Source organism: Cervus canadensis, chromosome 16, assembly GCF_019320065.1.
Source record: "Cervus canadensis isolate Bull #8, Minnesota chromosome 16, ASM1932006v1, whole genome shotgun sequence".
In the NCBI taxonomy this organism is placed as follows: Eukaryota; Metazoa; Chordata; class Mammalia; order Artiodactyla; family Cervidae; genus Cervus; species Cervus canadensis.
Window position 1 is genome coordinate 50,727,919 of NC_057401.1, and position 17,089 is coordinate 50,745,007.

At 36.9% G+C, this 17,089-nt stretch overlaps 1 protein-coding gene across 6 annotated transcripts in view; it reads left to right on the top strand.

Moving 5' to 3' along the window:
* CDH18 (cadherin 18) overlaps window positions 1–17,089 on the top strand; it is a 1,183,249-nt gene that overhangs the window by 1,089,700 nt on the left and 76,460 nt on the right. For all 6 annotated transcript variants that reach the window (XM_043488846.1, XM_043488845.1, XM_043488848.1 and 3 more), the window contains one exon: window positions 2,375–2,628. In XM_043488846.1, coding sequence (XP_043344781.1) covers window positions 2,375–2,628 — 254 coding nt within the window. The remainder of the gene's footprint in view (window positions 1–2,374; window positions 2,629–17,089) is intronic.

Sequence of the window (17,089 nt, forward strand, 5' to 3'; positions counted from 1 at the left end):
ATTCTTTGCGACCCCATGGACTGCAGCACGTCAGGCTTCCCTGTCCATCACCAACTCCTGGAGTTTACTTGAGTTGGTGATGCCATCCAGCCATCTGATCCTTTCTTGTCCCCCTCTCCTCCTGCCTTCAGTCTTTCCCAGCATCAGCGTCTTTTCAAATGAGTCAGTTCTTCACATCAGGTGGCCAAACTATTGGAGCTTCAGCATGAGTCTTCCAATGAATATGCAGGACTGATTTCCTTTAGGATTGACTGGTTGGATCTCCTTGTAGTCCAAGGGACTCTCAAGAATCTTCTCCAACACCACAGTTCAAAAGCATCCATTATCTGGCACTCAGCTTTCTTTATGGTCCAACTCTCACATCCATACATGACTACTGGAAAAACCATAGCTTTGACTATTTAGACCTTTGTCAGCAAAGTAATGTCTCTGTTTTTTAATATGTTGTGTAATTTTGTCATAACTTTTCTCCCAAGGACCAAGTGTCATTTTAAATGTTTGTTTTTCCTTCTATACAATCTCCAACCCTGGGAAGGCCAATATTTCAAGGCAACTCAGAAGAGATAAGAGAAATAATCATCAGTAGGACTGACTTTCTATTTATAAAATCCCATTAAATATACTCTATAGCTTCTCCTTGGGCCTTAGGGTAAATGAAAATATCTAATGTCCACCCTAGGGAATGATCATTCTCTGATGCTGCCAGGAAAGAAGACTGCAAGATTGAAGCAGACCACTGCAAAATCAGTTGCAGAAATAGGGGTGGAAAAATATCTATAGTTTGTTTTTTTTTTCTCATAGATGTTAATCTATAGGTATTTCTGCAGGCTCAAAATATAAGGTTGATCTCTGCATTGCCTGCACTAACATCACCATGGAGACTTTCAGCAAGATTAATCCTATAACTAAGCACATTTTGGATCACAGAACCTGTTATGTCCCTCTTGTTTAACACTTTCAAATGTTTCAGTCATTACCCATAAAGGTACTTCCTCTTGGAAATACTACCTGCTGACTCATACACTCTTGTTTCTTAAGTCTGCATCCTTATTATTTTCATAATGCCTGATGTTGATGTTTAGTTGCTAAGTCATGCCCTACTCTCTGCAACCCCATGGACTGTAGCCCACAAGGCTCATGTGTCCATGTGTTTTTCCAGACAAGAATATTGGAGTAGGCTGCTGTTCATAATGCCTATAATATCACATATCACTAAGTGTCCAGGGCTGTGAATGTGTGTCTACTATTTTGTATCCTATAACAGACCATGTATTCTCTTGGACAAAGCACCAAGATTGATCTACTTCTTTATTATGGTATGTGAAGTCAAATTCATGGCTCCTGATAAATATATTAATAGAAGATACATAAATATTATCTGGATGATTTTTTTAAGTAATAAAAAATAACTAGAAAGATACAGAGAAACTATTAATGTCGATTCAAAGCTAAAAAGATAAATGGTATGAACAAGCAGAATACTACAACTGAAAAAACAAAGTTGATCAAAATATCATAATAAAGGAAATAAAAACCAAAATAAATATATGAAATGGTATTACAAGCAAAAAGAAGTAAATGATTACAATTAAAACCATAAAAATGAACTTTAGAAGTCTGGATAAAACCTTTTGCTAAATTTCAAGAGAATGTTAATTGAAAGCTTAAACATTTGTCAGATATTAAAATATTAAGTTTAAGACCAGCAAGGTAAAAATAAGATGATGATAGATAAAAATCAATGGTACAAGATAGATTAAGTACAAAACAAAACCAAAAAACTATACCTTTTCAATTTAGCAGATTGTTAGCAAACATTTCCCCATTGGTTCAGAAGCAAAGAATACACCTGCAATGCAAAAGATGCAAGTTCCCTCCCTGGGTTGGGGAGATTCCCTGGAGGTGGAAATGGCAACACACTCCAGTATTCTTACTGGGACAATCCCATGGACAGAGGAACCTGGTGGGTTCCAGTCTATGGGGTCACAAAGAGACGGACACAACTGATACACTGAACATGCACACAGCAAATATTTTAAAAAGATATTTTAAACTTTGATTTAAGTCAAAGAGGAGATAGAAAACAGTTGCTTGAAGAGATTCCCCAGAAAGCAATATTAGCTTGGCTGGGGGAAATACTCTTTTGTCCCTAACTATCATCATATTTATGGCTGTGAAAAATCACTATCCTTTCAGACTTGAGTTTCCATGATTTCTGCTTTAGATATTACTGCTAAGACAAACTTCATAATTTATGAGTGGATAGATCGACCTAAACATATCTATGTTTGTTTGTTTCAAAAATGGAAAAGGAAATGTTTGTTTGAAAAGTGATGGGAGCCATAATATTGGAAATCTTATTTTTTCCCCACAGCCGCTGAACTATGAGAAAAAGAAGTCATATACCCTCAACATAGAAGGAGCCAATACACACCTTGATTTTCGCTTTTCTCACTTGGGTCCTTTTAAAGATGCTACCATGCTGAAGATCATTGTCGGGGATGTAGATGAACCACCACTATTTTCCATGCCTTCCTATGTCATGGAAGTCTATGAAAATGCCAAGATCGGGACAGTTGTTGGCACAGTTTTGGCCCAAGACCCTGACAGTGCTAATAGCTTAGTAAGGTATGGTATACTTTCTCCTTTTAGACATATAAAGATCTTAGTGTCTCTGATAATAATTTTAAATGGATAAATAATATTTAAAATGTTTATTTTCCATGCTATTTTCCATTAATGCAATTCAATGATAGTATCAGCTGTTTCATTAACTGAGTAAATAACAGATGGGTTTCTGTCAAATTTAGCATACATACAGCTATCTTTATGAATATATTGGTGACCGCACAGATGATTTTTTTTTTCATTTGATAATAGATGAGGGCATTATTGACTGGAAAAATTTATAGAGGGATATATAAGTACAGAATTGAAACTCTTTGGTATCTTAGTAATAGGAAATATAAATACAGTGAAAAAAAGGTGAGCGTTTGGGAATAGCATTCATCTCTGAGTCCTTGTTCTGTCATGATGTGGTAAAGCTTTAGGAAATTATCTACCCTTATTTCTAAAAGAAGAACACTAATATCTATCTCTCAGAGTTATTATGATTATTTATCAAGCAATGTGCTTTAAGTTCCAAGACAAGTGGCCTGCACCTAATAGCCACTTAATAAATGCTAACTTGTCCAAGGCAGGTTCAGTTTAGTTCATTTCAGTCGCTCAGTCGTGTCCGACTCTTTGCGACCCCATGGACTGCAGCGCACCAGGCTTCCCTGCCCATCACCAACTCCTGGAACTTAAGGCAGGTTAGAGACTCACCTCTAATGACAGGAAGACCAATGTGAGAATTCTGGTGACCTGATTTACTAGCTGTGTAATGTTATACAGTCATTTAACCTCGCTAACTCTCAATATCAAGTAAATAAATAAGAAATAATAATGTTGCATGAATATGTTGACAGAATTAAATTATATTGACAGAAAGTACTTAACACAGTAAGTGCTCACTAACATTATTGTGGCATGTCATGCATAGAGATAATTAAAGCTTTCCTTGCATAATCAGAAAGATTTGTATCTTAATTATGATAAAAATCAAAGAACTATGTAAATATATAAAACTCTTTAGTTACCTTGTATATATACCCTTGGATAATTCTAAGGCCCTAGAAGGTCTGAAATCCTTAACAAATCTGTCTGCTTTTTCCCATCAAGGTTATATTCTCACTCTCTTTAGTTCTCATGTATTTTAACAAAAGCTAGTATGATAAATAGTCTCCTCAGAATCTATGAAACCTTTGTAAATGGTTTCAATTTCCTGTTATATAAGAATGATTGTTCTTAAGTTTAAAAGAAATGACCAGAACACTCACACATGGAGAGAAGCAATGTTCAGAGCACAAAGTTATGTATTAAACAATTCTGTTTCATTTGTGAATGTAGAAAAATCATCCTGTTAGTTGATAACCCTTCTGTCACACTGAGAGCAAGAACTCAACATTGCTAGAAGCAGGATAGGCAAAGTATACAAAACAAAATGAATGAACTCAGTTGTGAACATTGATCTTTAATTAAGGGTTGCAAGCATAAGTTGATGTGCTTATTTGTCCAAAAACAGGAAAACCCACTATGCTTCATCATTCCGTAGAAGGCCATATGCATTTCATAAGGAAAATGTGTCTTTAAAGCTAACTACATTAAAAGCTAGCATTATAAAGTGTGTAAGCGTTAGTCGCTCAGTCATGCCCAACTCTTTGCGACCCCATGGACTGCAGCCCACCAGGCTCCTCTGTCCGTCAGATTCTCCAGGCAAGGCTACTGGAGTGGGTTGCCATTTCCTTCTCCAAGCATTATAAAGGATACTTACAAATCAGTGGTCATTTACCTAAAGGAGCCAACATCTTTTGAGAATAAAAATATTTCATGCTGTGAGTTTGATGTGAAAATATTTGATAAACACGGGTAAGACTTTCTTTTTAAAACTAAAGCTTGATATCAAGGATACATTCTATATTTATAGTTAAAAGCAGCAGGAGGTATGTGGACTGTAAAGTGATATCTAAAGCACTGTATCATATGCAAATATTACAATATCCCTCATGATAAAGAAATTAAACACACACACACAGAGCAGCTTGAAGTCCAGTGGAGAGAGAGAACAAAGATCTAATACAAATGCAGGGAACAAGTGTGCCTGATATCTTCTAGAGGGAATGAGTTGAGGAAGATTGAATTGAGGTTCAAAACCCAGGTTAAGGATTAGACAGGTGAAGAATAGGGAAAATAACTGCAGTTTGTTGTGTACACAAGAAGCTTAGGTTACCTGTGTGGGGATGGCAAATAATGAGGTTGTAAAAAGAAGCTCAAGAGAGATTGTACAAAGGCTTTGCACTAAGCTAACGTCTTGGAAATTTATACTGACAGCAATGTCAGTGGGGGAAAAAGAGAAATCAGAGATGCATGAGTGAGTTTAATAAACACAGCGATAGGAAGATGTACATTTCAAAATAAATAATAATGGATTTTCAAAATGTCAAAATGCTATGAAGGGAGGAATGTATGTTCCCAAAAGATAGGCCAAGGAGGAAAAATTGAGGTCAGTGACAGACTTTCTCTCAGTGTTGCTTCTATATATCCCAATAAACAAACAAACAAAAAAACACTCATTCCACATAAAACAGTGGTCATCCAAGAGCAAAATCCCCACTTTTATTATTTAGTTACTAAGTCGTGTCGAATCCGATTCCTTTGAAACCCCATAGACTAGCCTTCGGGGCTCCTCCGTCCATGGGATTTCCCAGGCAAGAATACTGGAGTGTGTTCCACTTCCTTCTCCAGGGATCTTCCTGACCCTGGGATGGAATCTGTGTCTCCTGCATTGGCAGGAAGTTTCTTTATCACTGAGCCACCTGGGAAGCCTCAAAGTGCCTCCCCTCCCCCCACCTGGGGACATTTGGCAATGTCTGAAGAAGTGTTTGATTGTCACAACCGAGGGAGGAATATTATTCTCATTTGCAGGCAGAGGTCAGGGCTGGTCCTGAACATCTTACAACTCACAAGCGAGTCCCCACAACAAAGAATTTTCTGGTCCAGAATATCAATAGTGCTGAGGTCAAAAAACCCTCACACAGAATAAACCAAACTGGGTAGTATGCTGGCAAAATTGGGGTGCTAATTATACTCATGGAAAATGTTGAAAAATATTTTGGGGCAATGCATACCAGCATGTGTGTTTCACGTATATGCATATTCATATGAATGTTTCAACATAGGCATTTTATTTAGCAAAAATTATTTATATATAATTGTTCCATTTATAGTGCTCTTTGCCTCTGTAGTTGCTCTATATTACTGAGGGCATTTAATTGAACACTGGGTATGTTACACACATATGCCCAGTTGTTGTTATGCAAAAGTGATGGGTATATGTCTCTAAATGCAGATATTGAGAAGCACAGATCCATTAGAATGTACATTTTTCTTTCTGCTTTGTTTTGGTTAGACAGCTAAAATGAATCCTTCCGAAGCTGTCTTAAAATAATCAGACTGCATAGCTGGTGTTTGGGGGCATAATTTACATAATATTTGTTCTTGATTTTAATAAAAATGTGTCATTCACATGGGCCTCTAGGTGCTAACAGGGAATAAAAAACAGAAAACATTAACAAATACAAAAGCAATCCTTATTCTTCTACCTTTCCCAGGGACCAAATGTTTGTACTAATTAAGGAAGTGCATACTGAAAAGATGTACCTTGCCATGTGCCCTGAAAGGCAATTAACTCCAAGTCTGTAGAATTGATAATGAAAGGGAGTTTTAGCCTTACAGGCATTTGTGAAAAGCTTCCTGACTTGTCTTTTGTATTTTGATTTTCTAAACTGTTAGCAAGAGATTCTTCAGATTTTTAAGAGCAGACCATGTCCCGCTTTTGTCTCTTTTAACTCAAAACAAGGATGTGCAATTTGCAGCAATATCACCAACTCTCTAAAAAATAAAAATCAGAACTGGGCTATTTACCAAAAGTGAAGAAATCTTTATTTTAAAAGGCTGTGCTCACTTGCTGGTATATGGCAAATGGAATTCAGGAATTTCCTCAGTAGCTACTGACATATGAGTACTCCTATCATGCACAAAAGAAGCTAGAGAGCTTTCTGGAAATGTGATCCTGCATCATGTGACTATTGCTTGCTATCCGTGGTCCAGGGGGTTGTAATAACATGCCCCCAATTTTTGAAACAAACCTAATGAGGCTGCAGTATTAGTCCCATTCTATAGTCAAGGGGCAGACAGGGAATTTGGCCAAGTTTACATAATGATAAAGTGTCAGATCCAGAATTTAAATTCAGTTTTGCTTCACTAAAAAAACCCTGTTTTTTAAAGCCCCAAACTGCCTCTCATACATTTCAAATAATAACAGTGTAAACTGCATTATAGAAGTCAAATGTTATGTAGTTGGAAACGAATGTTTTATGTTCAGATGTCTTTCATACTCTGGAGAAAAGAGATGCTGAAGAGAGTTCCATTTCTAACTCTAGCATCTCATGAAAAAAACTTCTTAATTTTAGAGTTTCTCCATATTGTAAAATCAAAGACATGTAACTTGATTTACTGAAATGTAAAGAAAATTACTGAAGTCCTCAATTACTAATTCTTATCCAGTGAAGAGTTTTAGTGTGGGTTTATATGAGTAAATCTGCCCCTTTTCTACTTTGATTTATAATCTGAATTTATCTATATATTTACTTATTGGTAATATTTTAATATTTTCTTTGTATAATAACTTTAAGTCATCAGAAAAAAATGTTAAATATCTTGTGTAATTTTTTTAAATGCTTACCATAACATTATTTAGGAAATAATAGCCAATTTATATGCTAAAATAAGAAATGAAATTGTGATCAGGTTTGGAGATAGTTGCCAAATTAAAAAAAAAAACTTTCTAAAATATCTTTAGAAAAAGAATAGTTGCAGAGCATTAGGAGTGTTTACTTAGTTGATTTTGAGTTTAATTGTAGCCTCAGAGAACAAATGCTTCAAGTATGTTCACTGCGTCCTTATTAGAGTGCTCAATTTCTTACACATTCCTGAAATTTTCATATAGCTCATGAGGAGATGTCAGTTAGAAATACCTCATTAAATTAACAACGAAAAAAGAGATATTTCAAAATGATGACAAGGTCATATAGCAAACTTGAAAAATAAAGTAAAAATTTGATTTAAAAACTTGAATTGAATATAGGATTCAAACGTCTGAAAAGAAGGCAAGAATACTCAGAAAATGTGTTTCAAAATATGCTCATAGTAAAGTGAGTTTTTATTCTATAGATCAAATCTATTTATAAAAATTTAGTGAAAGTCAATATTGTAATTAAGTCTTTAATAGAAAGTCTTAATATTCCCTTATAAAAACTGTCATAGTTTTCATTAAGGATATTTCATGCAAACTGAGTGCAGATAGAAAGCTGCTTCCATTAAGACTGGAGGTGTTTCTCTTTGACTCCTGTTTTGTGATTCAACACATTACATATAGCCAAGTTGGTACATTTAGAGAAACCAATAACTTAACTCTTAAATTACATGTGACTATGGCATTAGCAAATGTAAAGGGACCTAAAGATGTCCAAGTCAAATCTGTTCTTATAGAGATGAAGAGATCGTAGACTAACATGGCTGAGTCATCAGCTCCCAGTCACACAACTGACAACTCATAGAGACTGGATAAAATGCAATCCTTTTTACCATGCTTCAATAAAGACACAGAAGATCTCTGAACATTTTTAAATTTGGGGCTCAGATTTACCAAAGAGCTTAGCATGTGTTGTTAACCACTCCCAATCAGAGTCCTGACACCAGAAGGAGAATCTAAGTTCCGGTTGGGCATGTATAATTCATTTAGTTCTGGAATGAATACCCAAATCCTTGCTTAGTGATGTCCATTAGTCTACTGACTGGAGACTAAAACATCGAGACAGCTTTCTTGTGAATTTTATAAAGAAAGAAGACAATGCTTAAAATGGTGTCAGATCATTTCCAGAACTCAAGATTACTGGAATTTTTAAAATCTTAGTTACTTAAAGGCATACATAACAGATGGAAACTTATTTTTTGTGCAGAGATTTCACTTCTTTAGGTGCTATTGTTTTGTTGGATCAAGGTTTCAGTTCAGGAAGTTAAAAAGCTTTCTAAAATAGCTATGTGCTATATGTGCTGCCCATTTTGTTAAGCACAGTACATTATCAAGTGACAAATGATCTGTAAGTTCTATTTTTTTTCTTTTGGAAAGATTATTTTCTGGATGCATGACTTGTGGAATAAATTGCATCCCCAAAGTGAGCTAAGGGAATCTTAAATTTTTTTTAATGAATCTGAGCTATACTGCAGATGTGTGACTTTTTGTTAAATTAAAGATGAGTCTAAGCTGCTGTAATATCCTACAGGGTGTATATTGATTACACTTTATCCCGTCTATTGATCATGGTCAGTAAAACTTATGAAAACATCTGTTTGGGAGGCAAGATCTCAAGTATATTGGCTTTACCACTCACATTCTCTATGTACAAGTATCAGAAGTATGACAATGGAAAGGCATCTTCTATTATTTTATCCAACTGATGTTTCTTCAGATACATCACTGTAAAAATAGATTTCCATTACACAAGTTTTAAATTAATTTTTACAGTGAAATGGACAGACTGTAATGAAAATAATAAGTGCCTCTGAGGACTGAAATTTTGTTATTGAAGTGAAAAATAACTTTTCTAATGTACTTTAACATAATTAATAATTATTTTGAATCTATGCCTATATAATCAAAAGGAAATTCAGTGCCAAATTATGAACTCGGTAATTTGTTTAAAGTAGCTTCTGTTGAAGAAAATTCTTGAACAAAGGTAATCGTTATTGAGGTTGACTGCTTCCTATGGCCATAACTTGTTTACCTATTTGTTTGCCCAGAATTTCTAATTTTAACAATAAAATTTTATCATATTTCAATGCAACGCATTTTCTTTCCACTTTGCTCATCACATTAAAATGTATTTACTAGAAATATGAAGGCACATATATTGAATGGCAGAACAGAGAGTCAGTTCAGTTCAGTTCAGTCACTCAGTCTTGCCTGACTCTTTGTGACCCCATGAACTGCAGCACGCCAGGCCTCCCTGTCCATCACCAACTCCTGGAGTCCACCCAAACCCATGTCCATCAAGTCAGTGATGCCATCCAACCACCCCATCCTCTGTTGTCCCCTTCTCCTCCTGCCCTCAATCTTTCCCAACATCAGGGTCTTTTCAAATGAGTCAGCTCTTTGCATCAGGTGGCCAAAGAACAGAGTAGTAGTAGGAATAAAAATGATAACCTAGGTTTATAAACACAACTCTGCAAGTGTTAAATGGACCCATTTCTCAGTCAACATGAAATAAGACATGGATCGAATATGGAATTGAACAGTTAAAGCACTCTAAGGAACTACTGGACAAATCTGAGACAGCACAAACTTGATTGCACTTCCTCTGGTCTATAGCTAGGAGATCACCAATCCCTCAGAGGCAACATCTAGTTGATCATTGATCATATAACTTCCTAAGTAGCATTTAGCATAGAGATCATCCTGATACCTAGTTCATGAAGGATACAGTGAACTTATAGTGGTGGTCGAGTTATAATGTGATTTGGAGAAGGAAATGGCAACCCACTACAGTATTCTTGCCTGGAGAATCCCATGGACAGAGGAACTTGGCAGACTACAGTCTATGGGGTTGCAAGAGTTGGACATGACTGAATGACTAAGCACACACATACAATCATCATATCAGGCTTCCCAGATGGCACGGATGGTAAAGAACTTTCCTGCCAATGCAGGAGACATAAGAAACACAGGTTCAATCCCTGGGTCGGGAAGATCCGCTGAAGGAGGGAATTGCAACCCACTCGATTATTCTTGCCTGGAGAATCCCCTTGGCAGAGGAGCCTGGAGGGCTACAGTCCATAGGGTTGCAAAAAGTCAACAAGACTGAAGTGACTTAGCATGCACACATGCAATCATCATATCAGAGTAGCCCTTGAAACTGCCTAAGCATTTCCTCCCTAACTAACTCCCAAATGAACAGCCAAACTAACTGTTTTTGCTACATATACCTGTGGATTTGCCCAAAGTGTCAGCTAGATGTACCACAAACTGCATTTTTCTTAAATTCAAAATGGAGTCTAAAAAAAGTGAGTGATAAAAAAAAATCATAATTGTATTACACCTTAAAATTAATTCCAGAACTATAAGCTAAATAAAATACTGTAAAAAGTGTACATTTGTCCTTTTCAACAGTGTTTAGATATCTCGTGGAGAAGGCAATGGCACCCCACTCCAGTACTCTTGCCTGGAAAATCCCATGGACGGAGGAGCCTGGTAGGCTGCAGTCCATGGGGTCGCTAAGAGTCGGACTCAACTAAGTGACTTCACTTTCACTTTTCACTTTCACATATTGGAGAAGGAAATGGCAACCAACTCCAGTGTTCTCACCTGGAGAATCCCAGGGACGGGGGAGCCTGGTGGGCTGCCAGCTATGGGGTCGCACAGAGTCGGACACGACTGAAGCGACTTAGCAGCAGCAGCAGCAGATATCTCTCAGTGAAAGAGAGGTGTAAACTAAACACATGCTGTGAAAAATAAAGTCTGTTCTGGAATTATTCTGACAAATTTTAAACATAATATTGGTAATATGTATAAAGGGTCCATGGGATTTTCCAGGCAAGAGTACTGGAGTGGGCTGCCATTGCCTTCTCCAAAACATAATATTGGGAATATGTATAAAGGGTAACATCAGGAGTCTGTGTCTCTGACGTCGGCAGGTGTCGGCAGGCAGATTCTTGACCACTGAGCCACCTGGGAAGCTTGTTCATTCTCTTAGCACTACTCAGTGCCATTTTAACACATGTGCTAGATCTATTTTAGGAACAAATTTCCATAAATTTCATATTTACATTGTGCATGAATCGAGGCCAGAATCTGCAGCTTGTTAAGCACTGAGGAAAAGAATGTAGACGATGTACCTCTATGATATCTGAATGTGGGCCTCCGAGGTGGCACTAGTGGTGAAGAATCTGCCTGCCAATGCGGGAGATGCAGGAGATGTGGATTTGCTCCCAGTGTCAGGAAGACCCCTTGGGTAAGGAAATGGCAACTGCTCCAGTATTCTTGCCTGGAAAATACTACTGACAAAAGAGCCTGGCAGGCTACAGTACATGGGGTCACAAGACTGGGACATGACTGAATGACTAAACCACCACTATATCTGAAAATTGGGAAATTTGTTTTGGGTAAACCCCCTTGTCATTTTTCTCAACTCTCTATTTATCTTCAAGAATCAACCTATGCAGAAATGCACTGTGAGTTGAATTTTCCCCACCAACCACCTCTAATCTCTCTCTAAAGCATTCTCTCATTAGTTTATTTAGTGATACTATTGAATCATTATTCATTTCTTACCAAAGAATATTTTGTTTTAAAGTAAGTTCTTACTTCTCTAGTGTGACACTGTGTAAAGTGAAAGTGAAAGTCACTCAGTTGTGTCTCTTTGCAACCCCACGGACCTTGGAATTCTCCAGGCCAGAATGCTGGAATAGCCTTTCCCTATCTTCCCAACACAGGGATCAAACCCAGGTCTCCCGCATTGCAGGTGGATTCTTTACCAGCTGAGACACAAGGGAACCCCAAGAATACTAGAGTGGGTAGCTATCCCTTCTCCAGAGAATCTTCCCGGCCGAGGAATCAAACCGGGGTCTCCTGCACTGCAGGCGGATTCTTTACCAACTGAGCTATCGGGGAAGCAAAAGAATCTCAGAATTCTAATCCCTCGGGTTTTATGAAAGTGAAAGTGTTAGTCACTCAGTCACATCTGACTGTTTTAGGGACCTGAGTCACTTCTTAATTTTAAATAATTAACATTGAATGATTCCCCTTATAACACTCCAAAATAATTTTGCATAGTTCTTTTCTGTCACATTTCTGTTTTCCCTTTTCTGACTTTTTATCACTATGGCTGGGTAGAAATCCAAGGGTAGTTAAGAAGAACTATTCAGTTCTACTAGAGTCAAAATTCAACTGCAACCCGACGAGTAAGATTCTTCAACTCCAAGCACCTGTCTGAGTTCTAGCCTGTATGTTGTAGATTTCCAAGAGAATTAGGTCACATAGAAAACCAAGAAGTAATACCATGAATCTGGGACACAGGCCTCGCATTATACCTGCCATTTAAACGTAGGTTAGCTATTTTTTTTTTTTTTTTGTAATTTCAGACAAAAAATGTATTTATTCTAAAAGTGTTTAACCACTATTTCTAGCACTTATTGTTAGTAAGCTCTGTGTGAAGAGCCTAAAAAGAGAGATTGTTCTGATAAAGGGACTACATATTTTCAGAGTCTTAATTCAGCTTATAAGCAGAAGAAAACACACTTTCTTCCAGACTGACAGTTGTAAAGTGATCAGATTTCTAAAATGGGGCTTGTCCTGCTATATTTCATAGAGGTGTATTGATAACAATGCAATCTGAACTTTGCTGATAGTTGCTGCAGGAAACGTTGAGGTTGAATAATATTTTCAATTTCAGGTCCAACTTTCAAATCCAGTAGCTGTTGTTCTTAAAGTGACCCAAAATGGAAAATTTCTTGAAGACAGGTTACTTTAGATGATGTAATAACCAGATTGCCAACTGATTACATTTTAAGGATGTTATTCTTTTCATGTGACAAGATTGCTCACATCTCCTTAGCAATTCAGCCTTCTTCATCCTCACTCATCCTTGACATCAGGCCTCTGGGGAAGGACATTATGAGAAGATATTTTTGTGATATGAACTCAAGTCAAAGAAAGTAAATCAGTGTCAACTCGTCATGGCCTAATGCTTTGGGAAAACCCAGTGATATCTCTCTTAACCACTTTTCTATGGAGTCTGGATCTAATGTTTCTTGCAATCAGATTTCTTTTGTACCTTTATATTTTCATGTTTAAATTGATTTTGCATGTTGAATTTCCTTTAAGTAACAGATTGCTATTAGAACCATCGATACCCAAAATGGCCAATTCCTTGTGTTGATCATACAGTTTCAGGTGATTTATTCTGTTATTTTCTGATGTTATTTTCACTTAGTGAGATCCTAGATTTCTTGGGATGTTCTATAGCCTGGGTCTCTGTGGTACTGCCTTCTACCATGTTTATGTATATGTGTCCATAGGTTTTTATGATATTTATACCTGAGCAATATATTTTAGGTACCCTGTTAAAAGAGTATGCCTATGCTAGGCATGGGTTGTATATCAATTGTACTCTGTCCTAGAAAGTATGATGAAGTTTGCAATATTTCTGTTACCACAATCACCTATCTTTTGAGATTTTCTTCATGTTAAAATGGAAGAAGTTCCTCTGTTACTTTCAATAGAAATCCCTATATTTGTGCTCTGGAAACCAGTCTGTTCACCTTCTCATGAATTTCATCTTTTTAGATATTCCTCTCCTTACAAATTATCATTCTCTTCAGCAAAAACAGTACTTAATATTTCCTGTATCTGAAAAAAATTTGTTGAACCCTCTTCTCTGATGACATAAGACACCATGTTTTATATCTTCATTTTAGGTAATGCTATCCAAGAAACTGTCACGACTCATGAGCTTCATGTATTTACATTCAATACTTTTGAATCCACTGCAGTAAAACTTCCATCCTTTCATACTTTATTGAAATTACTCTTTTCAAGTTAACCAGTGACATCCATCCTGCCAAATCCAGTTCAGCCTTTGCCTTTCTATTCAGCTTCTTAATAGAAGTGGACAGCTCATCTGCCCACTTAGAGCCCTCCTTTCCTGACTTCTGTGCATCTTTACTCTCCCAGTTTTCCTTCTCCCCAGGGCTGTTCTGCTTTCTCTGATACCTTCTATTCAAAGGCTAGACTCCTTTAGACTTAAAAGACTGGGAACTTGACTGCTCAGTCTTTCACTTCCTGTTTTCCTAACAGTTCTCTCCCAGATGAGATTGTTCCCATTACCTTACATTTAGACTGATTTAACTCGTTTATATTTCCTGTTTATTCAAAAAGCATATTTGAACTCTACAATCATTTCTAATTTTCTAGTTTTTATTCCACATTTTTTTTTTTTGGCATCTCAGACATAACATGTCAAAATCATTGATTTCTCCCACTCTTTTTTCCCAAAGGGAATTTTTTCCCCTAACTCTTCATCTGTCAGGAAGCATTTAACAAGAGGCTTCCCGTGTGCTCTTTTGGATCTGTCAGGAACCCTCAGGCCCTTATTAATTCCTATATTAATTCCTGAATATTCAGGAATTAAGAGGAGAGGCATGCCTTTCCCAGAGCTGAGGAATCCAGGCATTTCTCATTACGGTGATAAGTACCCTCTTCCTTTTTATGAGCCATACGGTAAAAGGTGATTGCAACTCTCTCTCTTTGATAGGGATCATCTTATGTTTTGTAAGTCTGGAATTTTAATCTTCATCTTTGCTGAGAATAACTACAGTATATATGCCCACGCCATGTTGATTAAAACACCTTTGCTCCATCGGAGCTTTGGTCCCCGTGTCTTTCTTTCTTTCTATTCTTTCTGTCTCTCTCAATTTCTCTATTTCTGGCTAATTCCTTGGAGCGCGGAGGCCCGCTGAGCTCACTTTCTTGCCTGGGCTTCTAAGACCCTCTCGAGAAGGCGCACTGTGCCTTCACCCACTCGAGGGCGCCCAGTGCCTACGTGCAGCAGCGAGCCCTAAGAACAGGACTCTATTGGCTTTCCGCGTAAACCAGGGGATTTCAGCCTCTTTCTCTCTCTTACTCTCCGGGCCACCAGGTTCCGGTCCATTAAAGGACCAACATTTATCCAGCGCCATGAATGGGCTTATCAATTACATGCTGGGTCAAATACAAAGAAACAACAGAAAGATTGAGTCATTTGTAATTTCTTCTTTATACTGATACCACTCCAACAGAAAGCTTTATATAGTTTGTAGCCAGCTTATAGCACTATTTCATGTACTGTTCCATTTCCTTCTATTTTTTCACATTTGTCCATGATGACATCATTTCTTTTCTGAATTTTGTTAAAATATTCTACAGTCTGATTCAAAGTAACCACTATAATTTTTCCAGAATCTAAATAAATCTATTTCCTCTGTTTAGAATGTTTTCCCATTTCTTTCATTTAAAAAAAAATAAAGAAAAATTAAAGACAAGGTTTATCATGTGCTACAGGGCTTGCTTGTCCTATGCCCTAACCATCCACTTCATTCATTCTGCCAGTTACATTAAAGCATCTATTTGCTTTTCAACCCATGAAGCTTTTTCTTTCATTTTGATCTTTGACTTTAGTCTATTATATCCAAGTATTTTTCCCCTTGTACTTTTCACATAGCAGTTCATCTCTTTTCTCTTCAGGTGTTGATGAAATGTCACTTAAGCTAACATGGATGAGAGGGAAGATGTATTAGAGGTTTAAGGAGAAAAGAAAACATTCTCTCCTTAAATCTATTTAGGAATAGTTTGGAACATTTTGAGAACATATGATGATTGTTGACTATATTTTGTATTCATATTTATGTTAATTAAATATTGCTGAATAATGTAAAACCCCCAAACTCAAGGCTATAGAGAAACGTCATGTATAACCACATTGTACGTGTCTGTGAGTTAACTTGAGGATCAGCTGAACTTGGCTGGCTTCTGTTTGCCAACTGTGCTACCTCCAGGACATTCGATCCTGCATCTGCTCGTTTATTAGGTAGCTCTGCTCTAGGAGGGAACCTGACACCTCTCCCTGTGGCGCTCATCTTTCTTCTGGGGACCGGTAGACTAGTCCTGGCATGCTTTTCTCTGGCAGTGGCAGAACATAAGAGGAAACCTAGATCCAGATGTGGAACCGGACACCATCACTTTCAACTCATTCTATTGCCTGAGTTAGCTGGAGGCTAAACCTAATGGAAGAGAACCCTGTAAAATTACATGAACTAGTGAGGGAAGATTTGTGGCCAATAATGCAACCTACTTCCTGTTTATTTATTTCATCATTATTTAGCTAAACAAGGTGCTCGGTGATGCGGACATGATGGTTATTAACGAAAATGTTTTGGTTTTCATTTTGTATATATCTTCAAACCTCAGCTATGATGAAATTCTAAGATAAATTAATCCCTGACATCTGTTATCCTAAAAAAAAAAAATGTACATACAGCAATTAGAAGTTTAATTAAAGGTTCATTTTTTTTTCCAATGTACTATGAACTTCATAGAGACAGTGATTTTTTTTTTAATCTTTTCCTTATTAATTACTGTGGTTTTGCCATCTACTACCTCCTATTCTACTCATGAAGTTTAAAGTTTTGTTTTTTAAATTTTTGAATTAGTAATTGAATTAAATATTAATTAAGGACTGACAGGAAAATAATTAACATCAGTCCATGCAAATATAAAATGGATGGGCAAAATGGAGGGCCAAATACAGAAAGTAAAAATGCACATTTCAATATTTGAGTATAAGAGATTTAATACCTCCCTTGGTTCAGTTTTCTTTATTATAGCACCAGGTTAAAGAAG